The 21,707-nt window shown below is 39.6% G+C and overlaps 1 protein-coding gene across 5 annotated transcripts in view; it reads right to left on the reverse strand.

The window, feature by feature from the left end:
- Positions 1-1,329: 1,329 nt before the first annotated feature.
- Positions 1,330-21,707, reverse strand: part of THRAP3 (thyroid hormone receptor associated protein 3) — a 75,159-nt gene continuing 54,781 nt past the window's right edge. For 4 of the 5 annotated variants that reach the window (XM_089689637.1, XM_089689638.1, XM_089689639.1 and 1 more), the window contains 8 exons: positions 19,426-20,055; positions 14,357-14,529; positions 11,050-11,161; positions 10,408-10,492; positions 7,828-8,006; positions 5,113-5,302; positions 2,631-2,777; positions 1,330-2,045 (listed from right to left, as the gene is read on the reverse strand). In XM_089689637.1, coding sequence (XP_089545763.1) covers positions 1,833-2,045; positions 2,631-2,777; positions 5,113-5,302; positions 7,828-8,006; positions 10,408-10,492; positions 11,050-11,161; positions 14,357-14,529; positions 19,426-20,055 — 1,729 coding nt within the window. In that variant the 3' untranslated portion in view covers positions 1,330-1,832. Of the gene's footprint in view, positions 2,151-2,630; positions 2,778-5,112; positions 5,303-7,827; positions 8,007-10,407; positions 10,493-11,049; positions 11,162-14,356; positions 14,530-19,425; positions 20,056-21,707 lie in introns of all 5 variants that reach the window. The other variant, XM_089689641.1, reaches the window with a different exon arrangement.

A 21,707-nucleotide genomic window follows, 5' to 3' on the forward strand; every position in this document is an offset into this window, starting at 1 on the left:
AAAGTATGTGTACACCTTTCCTAGAAGATTTCATAAAGGAAATATGCCATAAAACTGAGATTGTTATTGCTGACCTTCTGAAAATGCTAGTTGTATAGCTGCCACGCTAAAGCTTAGCTTCAATACTTAGAAATGTGTAAATAAATTTAATTGTCTATACACTTTGTCTGAAGACAAGCCCTATCTAACCTTTCTAGCTGATTCTAATGTAACTATTAAAGATCCCAAAAAAGACAAAGCCAAGCTGTGTGCTTATAGAAAAAAAATAAAACAAAAACTTGTAGCACCTTTGTTGTAAATTAGCTTTCACAGATGATCGCCGGAGTGCCAGCCGGGAATCACTGGCGGGGACCTGGTAATTGACTTCCCTAGCTGCCAATAGCTGCACGCGAGCGCCCCCTACCGGAAATGCAAATCACATATATGTACATTATTTTGCACAGCCCTACCACCCTGTAGCAGTACTTCTGCTATTGGACAGTGGACAAGTGGTTAATTACTGTGCAGGCTCGAAAGCTTAGCACTTATACAAACTGTGGGCAGGACATTTTTCTAAGTTCACAGATGTTACCAGTATATTTCATATATGTTTATGAGATTCCCCTGCCTTCACTTTTCGCTGTGGGAGCTGAGAATTTTTGTTCTAGCTTGAAAATTGTTAGGGGAAAAAAGGCGGTTTCACTCTATTCTGTTTTATGCAAGTTAAGCTGTGAACCAATTTAATATAATGATGGTGGTTCAATCTCCGGATCAGAGCTTTGCTTACAATGTATCAAATGGCACTGCGCTAAATGTAATTTAGGGTTTACGTCTACCTAAAAGGGCATTTCCACTTTTGCAGTCAAACTGGAGTAACACATTTTACTTTAAGTTATGCTATGTGAATGAGAAATATAACAAGTATAAACAAAAATTGCTGCTTACCTTTAACTTGTTCTGTCCTAACAAAGGGATAAAGATCTAGAAACTGGGCTTCTAACGTACAATGGTATGTTAATGAGGGGAAACTTAGCGTCTGTTGTTGCCAGTGGCCTCACAGAGAAAAGTTAGGGTTTTTTTGTTCGTTTTGTTTTTTTAACATTTTTAGGTATGCTGTGTGAATGTGAACATAAACATAATGGGTTTTTCTCAAATGTGACTGTAAAAGTGGAAATACACTGTGTGTTTGACAAGGGTAGGTTAGTGTTTTTTGTAGTTTTCTGAAATTGTGATCATTGTACATGCCAAAAGTACAAATGAAAGTAAAACCGTGTATTTTGTACCCATTTTTAAGTGACAAAGTAACTCGTTATGTAAAATTGAAAACTTTCTGACAAAAAACACACACAATTGTTTGTACCCATAAACGTTTATTTCAACGTTTTTAAGGAAAAGCCTCAAAATATTTCTCTAAAAAGGGTACCATAACTGTGTTAACTATGTATTAAGCAAGCTTAAAACAGGTACAGGTAATAAAAAAAAGAAAACGAATTCTTTACAGGAATTCAAATATAACAAAATGATACATGACATTGCTTTGTGGATGGTATGTTGAAGTTACACACAAATATCAGATTTAGGTTTAATAAAAGATCAAAATGTATGCATACACTGGGTGGGAAGTGGAAATGTGTCAAGGTCCAGACCTACAGTATCCCCTTAAATTTATATTATTCACCAAAATTAACAAACATATGAATAAAAAAAAAAATACAAATCAAATGAGTGAAAAATATAAAATCAAGTATCTGTCAATAGAGAACTATTTGATTAAGTGGAAAAATATCAGCAGATCACAATATCCTATGTAAAGGGTTGTAGGAAAGAGTCCAATGTTAGAATCTGAAATCTGGCTAATCCATTTGCAAGCTGCCTTTCTCATCCTTTTCTGCTCCACTCTCGTCTTCCTCTATTTCTCCCTCCTCCCCGCTGAACTTGTCATGGGCCCACTTGGGGCTGGTGCCGGGCTTTCGAAATAAGAACCTGCCCCTTCCTCGAGGGAAACTGGCACGGCCTCTCCCACGATTCACCCATTTGTCCTCGTTTTCCCCTTCCCGGTCATCATGCTGCAGAGAGATGAGAATGGATCAAGACGGTGTCGGGATACTGATTGTCACTGTAATGTATGGGCGCCTCCACATAATGCACTGGTCTTTTGTTTACCACCGCACCTGAAAATGAACATGCTGCTATAACACGCAAAATGGGAACATGATCTTTTATCCTAAGCTGTTTAACATGTGCAAAATTAACCTCTATTAAAAAAATAGCCCTCTTCAAAAAAAAATTGTTATATTTTGCAACACTTTGAAACTTTCCAATTCTACTTTCATAATGAGCACAGAACTGATTAGAGTGCTGAATCTGAATGAAGTTGGAAAGACCATGTACAAGCTACTAAAGAAAAAAAATGTTTTTCTCTATAGTCTAACGTGACAGTTTAGGTAAAGATGTCAAATAAAAGGACCATCTTGCAGGCAGCAATGGTCAAGTAAGAGAAAAGATGACAAACTGAATAGAAATAAATGGCTTCTGTCACACTGCTCTCTGTTCCCAGGCACAGGTACCGGGGATAGGTCTTGAATGTATAATAATCTAGCGGCTAAAAAGTGCACTAATTCAACTATCAAAACTAATGGAAGTATACTTACCAGGTAATACTTTTTGCTTTTGGGTGTATACTCTGGATCCCATTCCTCTTCCCGGTTGCTTCGTTTCTGGAAATCATTATTGTTGTTGTTGTTATTTCCTGGAAATGCACCTCTGCCCCAAGGTCTTGTCCCTCTGGTCCTGTATTGCTGTGGGGACACATTCCAAATTTAAATTCACATAGAAAACATCTGCATCTCTGTAGACATGTTCTGCTGCAATTCTTAAAGAACACCTTTGCTAAAATGAAAAATACCCACTACACAAACTACTCTATAATTTACGTCAAATGTAATTTTCTAAAACTACTGAAACACAGAGCCTTCTTAAACTAGAAAGTACCTGCAAAGTCTTGCTTTGGTCACCGATCCAAAAAATAAGGACTAAATTCAATATTTTAGGATAGGATTTTAGGATAGTGCATAGGGCCTTTCAAATCATTCGTTGATGTGGCCAACTGTACAGTCAGAACTGTGGTTTTATAGTATAGATCCAGCCTATTATAAAGCCAATAACTTCAAACTACATACAGCCGTTTCAAGCTAGTTCACTGTGCCATCCAAAAATGTAGGTTAAAGCTTTATCAGGCTAAGAAGAAGCCATATCTGAACATGATCCAGAAACACAGCCATCTTTTATAGGCCAAAACTCATTTAAAATGGTCTTTTGCAAAGTGGAAAACTGTTCTGTAGTTAGACTAATCAAAATTTTACATTTTTGGTAACCATGGGTGCCACATCCTCCAAACTAAAGAAAGGGGACTTCCAGCATGGTATCAGTGCTCAGTTCAAATTCTTGCATCTCTGATGGTATGGGGGTGCATTTGTGCATATGGAATGGGCAGCTTGCCCTAAAATCCTAAAATCTGGAAAGGCACCATTAATAGTGAAAAATATATCCAGATTTTAAAGAAGCTCCCATCCAGATGATGTCTTTCAGGAAAGAACTTGCATATTTCAGCAGGACAATGCTAAACTGCATATTACCTCAATGACAACAACATGGCTTTGTAGTAGAAGAATCCGGGTGCTTAACTGGCCTGAAAATATCAGTTGAAAATATATGATGAATCTTGAAACGGACAATACAAGGAAAACCCAGGACTGCTGAGCATTTAGAATTCTATATCAGACAAAAAAGGGACAACATTCCTCTCCCAAAACTCCAGCGACCGGTCTCCTCAGTTCTCCAAACGTTTACAGAGTGGAATTAGAAAAGGGGATGCTACACTGTGGTAAACATGACCCTGTTCCAACATTTTTGCATCATCATTAAATTCTGTTTTTATGTAGATTTTACACAGCAGCCTAACTTTTTTAAATTGGGACTGTATTTTGAAAGCTCAACGCAATGGGACAACACAATATGTTATGGTTAGGTGCGCTAAATAAAGGATTTGCACCTACTATCCTATAATGGACCAATAAAGCCCTTGTTTTTTGGATCTTTGACTGAGCACTGCAAATACATCTGTTTTAGTTAGGCTTTACTATGTTTCACAATAAGTGGGGGCTTTTTTATTCCTTTTAGTGCACCTGGCCATACAGTGTCTGCTTGTACTGTCGTGCTGGTCCACAAGCCCTACTCCGCAAAAGCCTAGGTTTCCATATAATGCAATGATGACTAAACTAGCCCAAGACAGCTCTAAGCACTTTGGCATAAAAGGTTCTATACCATTACGCTGCATGAGTACTGCAAAGCAGTGGTTGTGGATGTGCACTTGGCCAAAAAAAACACAAAATTAATGGTTTGTATGAAATGGCGAAAAATCTGTAAGGAAATTGAGACGTGCAAACACATTTTGTTTTAGGAAGGCTCTATTGTTTTTCTTGCTACGTGGGTATTTTTTTTTATTCCTTTTAACCCACATCCTCATAAGGTGTCTGGTATTTACCAGGCATCAATATTAGAAGAGCTTAATTGCCATTTCCCAGCACCTCTAGAACAGCACCTTGCTGGTTAACAGCTCGTTCAAACTAGCAGTGCTCTCTGAACAGCAATCCACATATGGATTGAAGCTTTTGTCACCTCCCAAACCTCATGTGTGAACGGGTCCTTACGTTCCAGTAATAACACAAACAACGTTACTCATTTCTATAACAAACTCAACTGATGAGTTCAGATCTGGATATGGAATATTTAGAATCCCAGCGACCCACAGGACTCATTTTTTTGTTCCAGCTGTTGACTGTTGCTGTTAAAACTATTGTATTCTAACAGTGGCGAATACAAATCGGCTTCTGTTGAACAGACAGGGCTAAAAGGTACCAAAATTTGGGTGGTTCCTGCTGAACCAGACAGATTTCAATATATGTATACACCAGCTTTACTTGATTTGAAGCTTGGTTTAGTTAGAAATGCTATTGAAATTTTTTTCAGAATACCAACTACAAACAAATTAAGAGCCATTATATTTAAACAATATTCTTCACTTTCCAGTGCAGTCTTATCATTCCACTACTCTGGATGAAATTAACAGCTTACAAAGGTTCCCCTTGCTCGTCCTCTATCACTGGCTCCTTGGAAATCCTTGTTTCCTAAACGTGCAGAGCTCTCCTCTTTATCCTCGCTTTCAGCAGGGAATTCTTCTGTTGCCGGTGGTGCTCGCATGGAATGGGAGGAACGTGAGGAAGAAGAGGAAGAACGAGAACGCTCCCGCACTTTCCTGTGCTTCCTGTTGAGGAAAAAAAAAAAATACCACTAGATGTCCATGAAACAAATATTTATAGATTTTCCACAAGTGTTCAATACCTTTTCACTCATGGTTTTCAGAGACACTGCCAATCCTGTTACACCCATACACGTGGCATAGGGAAATAATTTCCATTAAATAAGAATCATGCACGTAGATACATCCTATATTGTTCAATCAACAGATATACACAAAGTACATACAAATACAGTGTATTTACAGCATAAATTTAAAAGTAGTCAACATGTGGTGACCATAGACGCCCCAAATTAACAGTAGCAATATTCTAGGGCACACACAGTTTTTGTACACTGTAGAACATTCCTGCTAAAATTAAATAACAGGAAGAAAAAAAAAAATCAACTTTCTCTTCTACTCTGTTACAGCACCTGTCTGTTAATACTTTTTAACCACTTGCCTACCGGGCACTTATACCCCATTCCTGCCTAGGCCAACTTTCAGCGCTGTCGCACTTTGAATGACAATTGCAGTCATGCAACACTGTACCCATATGAAATTTTTAATATTTTTTCACATAAATAGAGCTTTCTTTTGGTGGTATGTAAACACCACTGGGTGTTTTATTTTTTGCGCTATAAACAAAAACGGAGAAAAATTTGGAAAAAAAAAAAGTTTGTTTCTATTATAAAATTTTGCAAACGGGTCATTTTTCTCCTTCACTGATGTGCATTGATGAGGCAGCACTGATGGGCACAGGTGGGTGGCAGTGCTCGGTACTGATCATCAGTGCCCTGATGATCAGTGCCGATCTGTTTTCGGACAATTGCCGGTTATCGACAGTACTTTCCTCACGCTGTGACAGCGTGAGAAAAGTGCACCCGATAACCAGCAACTGCGTTTACTCGGTGATCTGCTGTGTCATTGGACACAGCTGATCACTTGGTAAAAGGCCACTGTGATTGGCCTTTTACCACATCACGTGATCAGCTGTGTCCGTAGGACGTTGGGGGCACGCAGGAGGGCGCGTTCCGGGTGGACGTCATATGACACCCTCCCAGAACTGGACAACTGTAGCCGTCATTCGGCTATAGCACAATTGGCAAGTGGTTAAACCAGGTTGCTGGCTCAGAACAGCACTGAAACCCTGGGGGGGAAGAAGTGTTGTGTATCTTAACCCCTTGACAGCGACTGCACGCAAATTAGCAGCCTCATAGAACTGGGCTTTGTTCCGTGGGGCCATGAGGTTGAGTGCCTGTATTTCTGCTGGGAGCATGCCGCATAGTGCGCTCCCAGCACAAACACCGGTGTGTCACTGAGAGCCCCAGGTCCCGTTTTAATTATCAGGACCCGGAACTCCCAATCCAGGTCACCTGATCACTGTGATAGCCTCTGATTGGCTATCAAAGTGAGCAGTCACTGTGAAGCCTACCCCCCTTGTTTTCTCTTTCTGAATGGAGGAGAGAGATGCATTGTGTATCTGTGCTTTCAGAAAGAAAAAAATACCAAGTGTGTGAAATAATTAAATAAGAAAAATAAACAAAAATACCTAGTTCTAGATCTAGGTCTGTGTCAGTGTTAGTGTTTGGGTCAAGGTCAGTATTTTTTTCTTGGGGGGGGGGGGGGGGGGTGTCAGGGTTGTTTTTTTTTTACATTTTCAAATTAGTATCAGTTAGTGGTGGGATAAAAAAAAAAAAACAAACAAAGCGCAAATTGTGCTTTATTGTTTCTGGGTTGTACTATGGGTACAACAATTAACATACACACACGTGGTATCACTGCGATCGCCAGGAACAGGAGACATTATTATAGGTTTTTTTTTTTTTTTTTTCACTATTTTGGGCCAGTTTTCCTTTGGTAATAGAAAAAAAAACCTGGATATATCCTTACCATTTACCAACAAATGAAAGCACAATTTGTCCTGAAAAAAAATAAGGTATAATCCACCTGGATGCACAAAGTAGTTGTGATATGTACAATTTTGCTAACACACGTCAAAGTTGCAAAATTGTGCTTAGGCGTTAAGATTTGTTTTACCCCTAGGCACGAAGTAGTTAGGATAGGATAATTCACTGAAATTACTTTCCATACCATAAACACCCATGCACCTGAGAGATTTCATAATAACACGATTACAATCAATTACACTAAAATTGGTTCCTAAGACACTTCTGCAACATATAAAACACCAATGCCATTTATTACATGTTGATATCTTGGTGTAAATGCTCAATTCACTGAAAAAGCTAAACATTTTTGTTATACCTTTTATTAATTTACTAATGCACAAAAAAATTGTTCTAGCAACTAAATTATTCTGGGACGTTGCCAAGTATAAGGGTCAATTTACATCTATCCATTCAGAGGAGCTGCTTTTATACCAACACACCATGCATTTGTACGTTTACAACAGCAACCCAAGGTCCTAAGGAAACGCACATCACATACATTGCAGCATGTCAACACCATCCTCTGAGATGGTGGCAGCCCACCATTAAAAGCAAAGTAAGCAGAAGTTCTGAAAATAACCAACTTTTAGTCTCACATACTTGTGTTTTTTTGAGGACTTCCTTGTCTTCTCTGGTTTTTCAGGTGACCTCTCTCTGGATCGACTGGAATCTCGAGAATCTCCAGAGTCCCTGGAATGGTCACGCTTGTCCTTATGTTTTTTGCGGCGCTCAATATCCTGCCGCAGATCAGAAGGCTCCTCTCTGTATTTGCCTTCCCCCTGGATTTCCAAGGAAGCAAAATGAGACTGTACCCAAAGAAACTAAACTACACCAATGTATATTTACTTATTTTTTTAACATACATAAATACACACTGAATTGTTAATTACGCTGGGTGCCAACTTCTGAAATTAATGCACAATGAAACAAGTATTTCTTCAATTTATTTTGCAACTAAATAAATATGCTGCCATCATAAATACGCAGTTCACCCCAAACATAACTTCCTAAAATCAATAATAGCAAACTTAATTTGTAACTATATGTAAATTACTATAAAGTGGTAAACTGATTTGCGTTCTGCAGAAGACTCGCTAGGCTACTTATCTACAACAAACGATAATGAAAACTAAAAACAAAAATGGTTGAAATTCTTGTGTCAAATAAGTAGGTCGAGTCTTATATTACAAAAATCTGCTATACATTTCAATATTGTTGCTCTATTATAGTGAATAGAACCACTTGAAAGTAAGCAAGTAGTCAGTTTCTATACACCACTAAAGATCATATCAAAATATCACAGGATCATCAAATGGCACAACGGTTGTTTCTGGGCTATAAAAGATGTGATATTAAAAAACAATTTTAAGCTTTGCAATTAACCCCAAGATTCAAAGTCACTTTCAATGGGACTAATCATATGACTATTACCTATTCTTCCTACTGACCTAAAGGAAAGCAAACTTTTTAGGGAATGTCCTTTTTGGTTATTTCAGGTTACAGAATGTTAAAATATAACTGCATGTAAATACAGTTCTTATTGTTGCTGCAGTGGGTAATGCATTGTACAACAAATCTGATTAAAGACATCCCTGTTGACAGCCATTTGTTTTAACAAATCTTCCCATAAGATATGTGGGTTTAATGTAGTTATGCATGTTATTTTCATTTATGTATACATCCAAAAAAAATAAAAAATCTAGAGACTACTGCTGAGCACCACTATCTTGGATGTGATGTCAGTGGCTCCAGCAGACTCTGAACCATCACTCAAGTGACTCTCTCTAGCAGGGGTAGGTAAATTTCGTTCCCCCAGTTGTTGCAGAACAAGTCCCATCATGACTCTGCTTTGGGATTCAAGCTTGTAGTGGGTCTTGCAATGCCTCATGAGATATGAAGTTCCACAACAGCTGGAGGGACAAACTTTGCTTATCCCTGCTCCATTGTATTCAACTTTGCTCCTTTCCCAACAGCTACATAAAAACTACATAAAAGGTTAGGAAGGTAGGGGGAAGGGTGGAGATGCTAGGTCAGCATAGAGAATAGTTAAGATATTCTCAGAAAAGAAGGCTATGATGCACAAGAAGTGAGAGTGGGATTTTTAAGTTGGTGACAGGGTCACTTTAAGGCTACTAATCTGCAACTACACATTTTATCCTTTCTAAAAAGTGAAACAAAAATAAAACAAACAATCAGACCCGTATTAGGTACTAAGCAGGCTGCAGCATTACAATGCAGACATCTATAAATGACAGTACACAAATTCACATGATTTCTACAGATTCCCAGGTGCCCTGAATTGCTGGCCTAGCAGTGTTGAGACCTGTCCTCCTCCTATAATGTCTCTAGCAGTCTATCACAATGGGAGCAGTCTTCAGACCATTAGGAAACTCCAGTAAAGGGGCTGGCTAGCTCGAAACCAAAGTGAGATGCTGATGTTTGCATGTTTCAGTAGCCTGGGATTTTGGTATCCAGAGGTGCTGGGGGAGTTACCCATTTGTATGCACAGGTGCTAGTTGCCTTCATTATAAGACCACAGCCTGCTAAGTACCACTATGGTGCTTACATAGCTAAAATCAGAAAAGCAATATAAATATTTTGGAACCAGTAAACATAGAAGTGTAATCATTAAGATGAAAACCTCAACTTTAAAGATGTTTTAGATGAATAGTGAACTGCAGTAAGCATTCTCTAGGTATATTTGGTGTCCATACCAACTAATTCTTAGCAATGTTTACCAAAGCAGAACAACTAAAACACAGAAGAATTCCCATCTTCCAAGACATGCAATTGGCTTTTATGAACACAGCGAGTCTTGTATACAATAGAGTAAGATACTTACAAGCAGAACCCAAAAATACATTAGGGTCACTTTGCTCATCATTGAAGATTTTGGATCCAAATTTCCTCTTTTTTTCAAGTTCAATCACAATAGACTGGAGTGATCTCATTTTTTACCATATCCTAAACCACTTCATAAAGGTTGTTGATTTATAGATTTTGTTTTATTAAAAATTTAACATTTTTGCAGTTTTTTTTTTTTTAGAAATATTTCACATCCTTAAAAGAAAAACACAAACTTAAGTAGACAGCAAGGGAGAAGCATGTCTTATAGATAGAAAACACCTACTTAGATCTTTTATTCAACAAAGCCAGTTTGTTACTAGAGCACTTCCTCACCTTGTGGCTGCCTTCTTTTGTGTGTTTTGTCTCCTCCTGCATAAATCCATGTTTTCTAAAAGCACTGGGAGAAATGTCAATTCTCCTGCAGAAGACATTAAATACTGCATCAGAAATGAAAGCAAACACAAAGTAGCATTTCACGAAACATACAAGCAAAGTGCACAATATAGACACATTGGTGGCTATGGCGCAGTCTGAAAGAAAGTTGCCCAGCCAATTATCTCTTGGCTCCAAAGAATGACTTCGCAGATGATAAAAATGCTTTTGGAATCACAGATGTGTTTTCAACATATTGATTATAGAATATTGTCCCATTCAGATTAATGGTTTGTTTCAGTCCATTGAGAAAATCATATTAGCAGTTCATTTCAGATCATTGAAATAAGATGCTAAAATTGCAAAGCTGTTTGCAGCCCACTTAATAGAACAGCTGCACTGAAGAAGAATAACGATTCCAATTTCTACCACGTTGTTTTTTTATATAATTATTGCAGAAAGCACAATGCGGTCACACTATTCATTCGTGGAGCCATCACCAAGCATTCTTAGATGTCCATGTAGTGCGAGTCAAACATGAAGTGATGTGAGACTAAGTTCCCCTTCTTTAGGGAATGAGCAGGAAAGGACAATGACAAGCACCTGTGAATTTCTGGACTCTTTCGAGATTTTGAAGGCTCCTGCTCCTTTGTTTTCTTTAGGTAGCTTGAGAAACGCTCACTCAATGTCACCGTTGTTGGACCAAAATGATGTTCTGGGAAGATAAAAGCATTACTTTGCAATAAAACATATCAAAGAGTGTGTGTATACACACACACTGCAAAAGTTTTAGGCAGGTGTGAAAATGCTGTAAATTAAGAATGCTTTCAGAAATAGAAGTGTCGAGTCTTTTTTTATCATTTAACAACATGGAAAGTAAGTGAACAGAAGAGAAATCCAAATCAAATCAATATTTGGTGTGACCGCCTTCAAACCAGCATCAATTCATCTAGGTACACACAGTTTTTGAAGGAACTCATGCCATACAATCAGGGAGGCATGCGACTGGCCCTAAATTTATTCTGCAGCAGGACAACGGACCCAAAACACAGCCAATGTCATTAAAAATGGTCTTCAGTGCAAAGTAGAACAAGGAGTCCTGGAAGTGATGGTTTGCTCCCCACAGAACCGTGATCTCAACATCATGGAGTCTGTCTGGGATTACATTAAGAGATAGAAGGATCTGTGGCAGCCTACATCCACAGAAGATCTGCAGTTAGGTTGTTCCAAATATCTTGGAGAACTGCTGAGTTCCTTCAAAAATTGTGTGCACAACTGTGTTTACTTAGAACAACTTATGCTGGTTTGAAGTCAAATGGTAGTCACACCAACCTAATGATGTGTTGTGTTTAATTTGTTTTTATATATATGCAAGCCATATTTAAGCAGGAACAGTAGTCCATTCCATTTCCTGCATGAAAATTTTTTTTCAAAATGTGGCCACATAGAAATTGCACCATATTTTGTGGCTTGTCATAAAAACAATCACACTGACCTAGGGGGAGGCAGCATCAGTCTTCCACTGTTTTGAAGACTGAAAACAAAGTGATCAAAGACCGCTAATTGCTCAGTTCTCAGTCTTTACTGAGCAGAGAGTGGTGACTATCAGTCACTGCTCTCTTCTCTTCCCCTCCAGAAGTCACTGGAGCGCCGGGATGTGCAGAAGGTGGGAATGGCTGGATGAAATTTACACGCACTACCACACCCACACGCGTGAACCTAGCCTATGGGTGCTATGCCACACCAATCATGAACCTGAATAGAAAGGTATAGGAAGGAATCACCCCTTGAAAACGGTCTGTCTTCATTTCAGGCTGCAAAGCAACAAAATGTGATTGTTTTAGCTTTAGCCAACTATATTTACTCTTACTATTTGCAACTATAACATCCAAGTAAAAGATCAACATCAACATGTCAGTGATTCTGTTTTTGAATTTTTAAAAAAATTTTCCTGAGTTGGAAAAAAGAATTGCCCCTTTTTGTTGAACCACCTTTTGCTTTAAGTACTTTAGACTGTTGGGATATGTCTCTACTAACTTTGCACATTTAAACATCACAATATTTGCCCACGCTACTTTGCAGAACTGCTCAAGTTCAGTTAAATTTGTTGGGGACAATTTGTGGACTGTAGTCCAAGTCACTTCACAGATTTTCAATGGGTTTTACTTTTGGGCTCTGGCTAGGCCATGCAAGGACATTCACCCTTTTCTCCTTCAGCCATTATGTGGTCATTTTTGCTGTGTGCTTTGGGTCATTGTCATGCTGGAAGGTAAACCTGCTTTCCAGCGACAACTTTTTAGCAGCAGATTTTAGGAATTTGATGGTATTTTGCCCCATTTTTCCTTCTATCCTGACCGGTGCTCCAGTCCCTGCTGCAGAGAAACACAGGATAACAGGATACTACCACCTCCATGCTTTACTGTAGGATGGTGTTTGGATGGTGAGCTGAATTGGATTTATCATTTAGTGTTGAGGCCAACTCATTCGATTTTAGTCTCATCTGACCATAACATCTTTTTCCATGTGGCCTCAGAATCTTCAAGGTGCGTTTTGGCAAATCTCAGTTGTGACTGCATGTGGCCTTTCCTGAGGAGTGGATTTTTTTCTTGCAACCCTCCCATACAAGCCACATTTGTGAAAAGTGTGAGATATTATTGTCACATGCATACAATGACCACTCTGTCAAATTCCTGCAACTGCTTCAGAGTTGCTGTAGCGTCTCTGATCAGTTTCCTCCTGGTATTCAGTTTAGAGCTATGCCCCGATCCAAGGAGGGTCTATGTTGCACCAAATATTTTCCACTTCTTAAAAAAACTTCACTGTGCTTTTATTGATAAATTGATTGATTAAGCCTTTGAAATTTTTTTGTATCCATCTCCTGACTTGTGCCTGTCCACAACTTAATCCCTGAGATCTTTTGACAGTGCTTTACCAACCATATTTGATTGTTTGCTACAGTTGCACTACCAGGGACTGAAATGCTCTAGGAAAGCGCTTTTCACGCTGGGCTAATCATAATGACCACAGCTGATCACAGTTGAAAGTCAAATGGCTTTGTGTACCATTGAGAATGCGATTGCTACACCTAATTGAGTTTAAAAGTAATTTTTAGGAGGGGGGTGAATGGGGGGAGATCCTTTTTCCAACTCAGTAATTTTATTTTTTTTAAAATTTCTTGACCTGCAGTAGGAAAAATTTTGCCAGTACACAACTGGTCCTGACGTTTTGAAAAAGTAAGCAGGGGTTCTAAATTTGTAGTGGCTTTCAAATAAGTTACTTTTAATTTTGGGGTTTGAATCTTAATTTGACAGGAGTGTTTTTCTTTCTAAAATTACATACAATGAAAAAAAGGACACTGCACGTCAAAATGCATAGCAGGGACTGAACACGTGACAAGACCTTTTGGGGGCATTCATTGTGTACTATTATTACGATCTCTGCGATTGGTGCATGGTACAGACAGGGCCACAGTGCATCTGTCAAGCACAGCCATAGCAACTGTACTTAATAAATGGCTATGAATGATTCGATGTCATTCCTAAAAATGATTGCTTATAACAGTGATCACTGTTATAAGCAATCATAGTGTCATCAATATGTTAGCGCAACATTGCTCTGTCACAATATGTAAAAATTTGAATTTTCTTTCAAAATTTTCGGTATTTTTTAGCTTATAAAAGGGAAAAAAGGGAAATAACCAGGTGTAAATAAATACCACCCAAAAGAAAGCTCTGTCAAAAAAAAAAAAAAAGTAAAAATTTAGTTCGGGTAAAGTGTTGTATGGCTGCGTAATGGTCATTCAAAGGGTGACAGCGCTGAAATCTAAAAATACTTGGCAGATTGAAGCCATATTGGCTTTATTGCCAGCTATACTATTCACCATAACTTTCTCAATAAATACAAAACTTACCTCTAACATGATGGACAATGGTCACAATATGTTGTGCAAACAGCTCAGATGGACTGCGCTGGGGCTGTGCGGACTGGATGTGTTGAAAAATGGACTTAAACTCCTGATCCTTCTTACTGCTGTGGACAAGATCTCGAGATAATTTTCTCTCATGAGCCATTATTCCACTTGGGCTACCAAACCAGGGAAGAAAGCAAAAAAAAAAAAAAATGAATGTTTGTGCACACACACAGTATCTCACAGACGCGAGTACACCCCTCACATTTTTGTAAATATTTTATTATATCTTTTCATGCGACAATACTGAAGAAATTACACTTTGCTACAATATAAAGTGGTGAGTGTACAGCTTGCATAACAGTTTGAATTTGCTGTTCCCTCAAAATAACTGAACACACAGCAATTAATGTCTAAACCGCAGTCAACAAAAGTGAGTACACCCCTAAGTAAAAATATCCAAACTGGGCCCAATTAGCCGTTTTCCCTCCCCGATGTCATGTGACTCGTTAGTGTTACAAGGTCTCGAGTGTGAATGGGGAGCAGGGGTGTTAAATTTGGTGTTATCACTCTCACTCTCTCATACTGGTCACTGGAAGTTCAACATGGCACCTCATGGCAAAGAACTCTCTGAGGATCTGAAAAAAAGAATTGTTGCTTCACATAAAGATGGCCTAGGCTATAAGATGATTGCAAAGACCCTGAAACTGAGCTGCATCACAGTGGCCAAGAACATACAGCAGTTTAACAGGTCAGGTTCCACTCAGAACAGGCCTTACCATGGTCAACCAAAGAGGTTGAGTGCACGCGCTCAGCGTCAAATCCAGAAGTTGTCTTTGGGAAATAGACGTATGAGTGCTGCCAGCATTGCTGCAGATGTTGAAGGGGTGGGGGTTCAGCCTGTCAGTGCTCAGACCATACGCCGTACACTGCATCAAATTGGTCTGCACGGCTGTTGTCCCAGAAGGAAGCCTCTTCTACAGATGATGCACAAGAAAGCCCGCAAACAGTTTACTGAAGACAAGCAGACTAAGGATATGGATTACTGGAACCATGTCCTGTGGTCTGATGAGACCAAGATAAACCTATTTGGTTCAGATGGTGTCAAGCGTGTGTGGTGGCAACCAGTTGAGGAGTACAAACACAAGTGTGTCTTACCTACAGTCAAGCAGGGTTGTGGGAGTGTCATGGTCTGGGGCTGCATGAGTGCATGATCAACTCCCTTCAGAGACTGGGCCGCAGGGCAGTATTCCAACATAACTCCAAACACACCTCCAAGACAACTGCCTTGCTAAAGAAGCTGAGGGTAAAGATGATGAACTGGCCAAGCATGTCTGCAGACCTAAACCCTACTGAGCATCTGTGGGGCATCCTCTAACGGAAGGTGGAGGAGCACAAGGTGTCCAACGTCCACAAGCTCTGTGATGTCGCCATGGAGGAGTGGAAGAGGTCACCAGTGGCAACTTGTGAAGCTCTAGTGAACTCCATGCCCAAGAGGGTTAAGCCAGTGCTGGAAAAATAATGGTGGTCATTGTAGCAATCATGCACACAGAGATGGACGTGGTCATGCATTTTGCTCCAAACCCCTCCATCTTGTATCTCTTTCTCCCAAATCAGATTCCTCCGATATCCCCCCTCCCTCTCTGTTGAGTGACATGTGGTCTGAACGATGAGAGAGATCACAGGCAGCAAACTCATTGGGAGGGCGACATTGCTATAAACCCCAATTAGCGGTGCCCCTATGTCTGTGAGACTCTTGCTGGAGAAGGGATTGTAAAGCCATAAACCAAGCCGTCACTAAGTTTCAAAGACATTCCATTTAGTCGTAAACCAGACTTACATTTAAAAATCCACTTTTCCCCTATGATTACATATCTTGGATTATGAAAGACTTAAACATGGAGCACATATTTGGATGGCTCACTTTAATACAAATCGTTTGAGATATTACATCCCCTAGCTGAGATCAACAGGAGAGCAGAAAATATCTCCTTAAACCATCCCAGCATGTGTGTGCGTGTGCGTACGCTACATCTTTTTATGTAAATATTTTTATTGCACCCTTTTGAGCTTTTTAGTAATAATCTTACTTTCTGAAAGTGTTGAACTGTTTCTAAAGCTCTTTATTGCGAACTAAGAATCCCTACCTCTGAAAAGCGCTAGCGAGTTTCCTCTTTCTCTGTACAAAAAGGAGGTGGTGGCAGTGTGAAGGGTTAATTGCGTAATTAACCTGACCCAGTAACAATCGTTCCCAGGCTGCCGACACACACGTTGTGGTCCATTAGCTGGAAAATCTTTGTGCAGGGTGCAGCTGGGTGTGGCATTGTTAGCAACGTGACAGCGCGGTTTTAGATTGGCTAGTCCTTCAGTCACGAGTTTGGTGAGAAGGGCTGGGGTCTGATACCGCGATTGTCACAGTCATACAAAATATTGAAACTTTGGGCCCAATTTGGACATTTTCACTTAGGGGTGGACTCACTTTTGTTGCCAGCGGTTTAGACATTAATGGCTGTGTGTTGAGTTATGTTGAGGACAGCAAATTTACACGGTTATACAAGCTCTACACTCACTACTTTACATTGCAGCAAAGTGTCATTTGTTCAGTGTTGTCACATGAAAAGATATAATAAAATATTTACAAAAATGTGAGGGGTGTACACACACACACACACACACACACACACACACACACGTATTTCTTTCAGACACACCATATAACCTACTCCAGCGTTTTTCAACCACTGTGCCGCGGCACACTAGTGTGCCGTGAGATATTGTCTGGTGTGCCGTGGGAAAAATTGCAATTTCATCCGTAACATGTGGCCTCGGCTCACAAATAGACCAATCATTAGAACAGCAATGGGCAAACTACGGCCCGGCGGACCTTTTAATCCGGCCCGCGGAGCGTGATACTGTCAGGATGATCTGTCCCCCTCGACGTATCTACGCATGTGCCGGAGATCGCCGATCGGCTGCTAATGCCTGAAACTGGCACATGCGCAGATACGTCGAGGGGGACAGATCCTCATAGGAGACAGATTTTCATGCTACACCGGAACGGCGCGGGAACACGGCGAGAGGAACGTGCGGAGCAAAGGTAAGTGAATTGACACAGGGGGGACTTGGGGACTTAATATGGGGGATGAATTAATATGGGGGACGAATTACTATAGGGGGGACGAATTACTATAGGGGGGACGAATTACTATATGGGGGATGAATTACTATGGGGGATGAATTACTATGGGGGATGAATTACTATGGGGGATGAATTACTATGGGGCATGAATTACTATGGGGGATGAATTACTATATGGGGGATTAATTACTATGGGGGATGAATTACTATGGGAGATGAATTACTATGGGAGATGAATTACTATGGGAGATGAATTACTATGGGAGATGAATTACTATATGGGGGATGAATTACTATGCTTACTATGGGGGAATATTACTATACTTACTATGGATGACACATACACATCATTCATCTACTCTTGGTCCGGCCCCCCGGGTCCAATATATGGACCCATTGTGGCCCTCAAGTCAAAAAGTTTTTCAATAAATTTTTTTAACATTTTCTAATGGTGGTGTGCCTCGTGATTTTTTTCATGAAAAAAGTGTGCCTTTGCACAAAAAAGGTTGAAAAACACTGACCTACTCCATAAAACATAAGATACTCTGAAAACCAGAGAAAAGTTCAGTAAGAGTTTAAAAGTTAATTCCCAAAGGAGGAAAAAAAAAAAAAAAAAAAGACAAATCCATATTTAGGGTTACATGTTACAAGATCAAGACCCAGATTGTATCATACTTTCTTCATCCTAGACCTTTCAGTAGTACCAAAGGGGCAAAACCTCTCAAAAGAGAAACACTGCAAAAGCATTGAAGTAACTTTTTTTTTTAATTTCTATACCAGGAACAGTGTCCTGGATTCTGCTGACAAAAACATCCATTAATTACTTGTTAGTAGGGATCCTTGGAACACCTGTGGGTGTAGGATAACTTTTTTTTTTTAATGGTTGAACTGGATGGACTTTTGTCTTTTTTCAGCCAGACTAACTATGTAACCATATAACACTGTGCTTGAAGTGAACGAGCATCATTATTTGCTAAATTCATCACTCCTTGATATGCTTTGCTATTCTATAGAAAGATCACCTACTAGTGCAAGATTTTAAAGTTTACAGTAAAATCTTATTAATACCCTCAAAGCCCAGAACTGGACATACTGCCACGACCCTCCAAAACACTGTGGTTGACACAATCAACTGATCGCGTATGGGCTTCTAAATTTCCAGGGCCCATCAAGTCACCATCATTTGAGAAGACAACCACATTGAAAGGTTGAAAAATTGGTTCTGTGCAGCCTCCATTGATAAAAAGGTTGAAAAAAATGAGGAGGGGTAGTATCAGCGCAAACACTGCAGGAAGTCCTGGGTAATAGTATGGGGTGATGGTGGTGGTTGTTGTATGAAGAGCGTGGGGATCCGTGTGGCACTGAGGGCAAGGCTTCCAAATCAGCTGGCCGTGGAAGGCGGAGGAAGTGTGCTCCTTTTTCTTCATCCTTATCCTTCCACTGCTTGAAAAAGGAGCGCACTTCCGCCTTCCACGGCCAGCGCATGCTCCAAAACGTGTCGCAGTGCACCTTGGGTATCTGACGTCATCACGGCCACGCCGCCGCGCTCCAGCGTGCATTCCATCTGGCTCTGAGGGAGGATGTGCACGCTGGCCAGCCTCACCGCTGTTCCCCTCCAGCCACCACACTGTTCCAGCCGAAAGGTGACCTCTGCACACCGCAGAGAGATGACGGCTCTTCACCCTGGCTACCACCCCACTGTTAACTATTGTTAACTATGGTTTTTATGCTTACTATTACTTTACCTAGGTGAGTGTTCCTACATATATACTTTAATAAAGAGGCATATTGCTCTTAGAGGCGCTTCTCTCCTTCTCTTACCTACATTGATAAAAAGATTGACTACAGCATTATCCAAGCTATAAGGACAACTTTCTTTGTAATGTTAATGTATATGCTATGATAAGTAACTTCTATAATAATCTCAACTTACCGTGCCAGATCCTCATCAAAGGAATCCATTCGGAGACTAGGACCTGTTTCCCGACTAACTGAAAAATTTGATTTTGAGAAGGACAAATCTTCTTTGGATAAAAGCTTCTCTTTGCTCTCTGATTTTCTAGGCGGTGGGGATTCACTTTTCTCTTTAGAAGCCTTAAAGTTTGTAACTCTGAAGTTTTTTTCAGGTAGAAATGCTTTATGACTAGACTTTGTACCTTTCTCTTCTTTCTTAGACTTTTCCATATAGATTTCATCATCTGTATCTTCTGATTTTTTTCGCTTCTCCTTAGCGCTTGGTATGAAAGACAGCTCTTCCCACTTTGCGGGATCGTATGGGTCTTGATTCTTGGAATCACTATCAGAATCTTTCCTTGTTCTTCCCTTTTTCTCCAGTTCAAGTTCCTCCTTTGCGTATCTCAATTCAGCCAACTTTAATTTTTCCATATCCTCTTTCATCTTATAGCGCTTTGGGGATATGCTTTTTTTATAAGCCCTTTCCAACTCACTCATAGCAAAATCAGTAGGACTGCTACGATCCTTCATTTTCTCCAAATTAGACAGTTTTTCTTTCCCATTTTCTTTTTCTAGTTCTGATGCCTTGTTTTTCTGTTCTTCCATAAACCTTTAGCGGAAAGGAAAACGAATAACACTACATAAAACACAGAGTGGAGAACATACATTAACAAGATTCAAGTGAATCCCCCCGGGTACTTCCAGTAAGTATAGCTGTTTCGTGAAACAGTTGCAAGTTCTCTCCCTTCAAACCACTTCCACTCTGCAGCTGACAGAGCTTTCTTTTACTGGCTGTCACAACTTTGTCAACTAAAGCAGCCAAATCCAAAACTGTAAATTGAAGAACCTCTAACTTGCACTGTAGAGATTATTAAAGAATAACTTAAATAGGTTTAAAAAGATACTGGAAAATTTGTAGCTGGATTAAAAACAAACAGACACAAAACAAAAAAAATGCACTGTTAGCTAAAAATGTCACAGCATGAGCAAAAATTGATAGAATCTCTAGCACACTGGGTTCATATCATATGAAATAGGACAAATATAATAAACACAGAATGGGTTGAAAATGAAATTTATGACAAAAAAAAGCCAAAATGAAATAAATTGTGGGGAAAGAATAGTTACAAATGAACTTACTATGAAAGCAGCAGTTCTACATGTGTACTTCATTAAAGCTGAACCTAGTACAACACGTCCCACATGATTTGATCTTTTGATACAGCATTGCCTTTTTGAGAAGGATAAGAGTTTATCCAACATGTGCAACTCCTACCATTTAGGTCACCCCAAAATGACAAAGAAAACAAAAAAACAAAAAAGGATTCCTTTTTGGCATATCTAATTCTAATGACTTAGAGTATTTGTTTTAACATTTTCTGATGGATTTCCACTTTTGCAGTCCAATTTGTGAAAATTAAAACTACAGTATATGTTTTTTATGTGTGCTGTAAAAAAAAAAAAAAAAATAAAGTATGCTGTGTTATTACTTACCTGTTAGAAGTTTATTAGGAGTAGGAGAAGGTGTCATGGTTGATTACAATAATTTCCAAACAAGTTCAGTGTGAGTCTGTCTCAATAAAAAGCCTTCAGACAGGATGAGCTCCCTCTCATCAATATAGGAGGGCAAGCTTCTAAAACTGTAACCCTTTGTCAGAACAGGCAGTGTGCAAATCTAGCTAACAGCTATTAGAGATTTAGAGATCTGCCAGCACAGTACAGATGGGGTTAATTATGGCCAACAACTCTCTCTCTCTCTCTCTCTCTCTCTATATATATATACACATACATACACACAGGTGAATCTCGAAAAATTAGACTATCGTGCAAAAGTTCATTTATTTCAGTAATGCAACTTAAAAGGTGAAACTAATATATGAGATAGACTCATTACATGCAAAGCAAGATAGTTCAAGCTGTGATTTGTCATAATTGTGATGATTATGGCTTACAGCTCATGAAAACCCCAAATCCACAATCTCAGAAAATTAGAATATGTGTGGGCAGGTGCCAAGTCCTGCTGGAAAATGAAGTCAGCATCCCCGTAAAGCTAATCTGTGGAAGGAAGCATGAAGTGCTCCAAAATCTCCTGGTAGATGGCTACGTTGACCCTGGACTTAATGAACCACAGTGGACCAACACCAGCAGATGACATGGCTCCCCAAATCAACACAGACTGTGGAAACTTCACACAGGACTTCAAGCATCTTGCAGTGTGTCCCTCTACATTCTTCCTCCATACTCTGGGTCCTTGGTTTCCAA

The sequence above is a fragment of the Staurois parvus genome, unplaced genomic scaffold (genome assembly GCF_062004578.1).
Source record: "Staurois parvus isolate SC_StPar_1 unplaced genomic scaffold, SC_StPar_1.0 ptg000488l, whole genome shotgun sequence".
NCBI lineage: Eukaryota > Metazoa > Chordata > Amphibia > Anura > Ranidae > Staurois > Staurois parvus.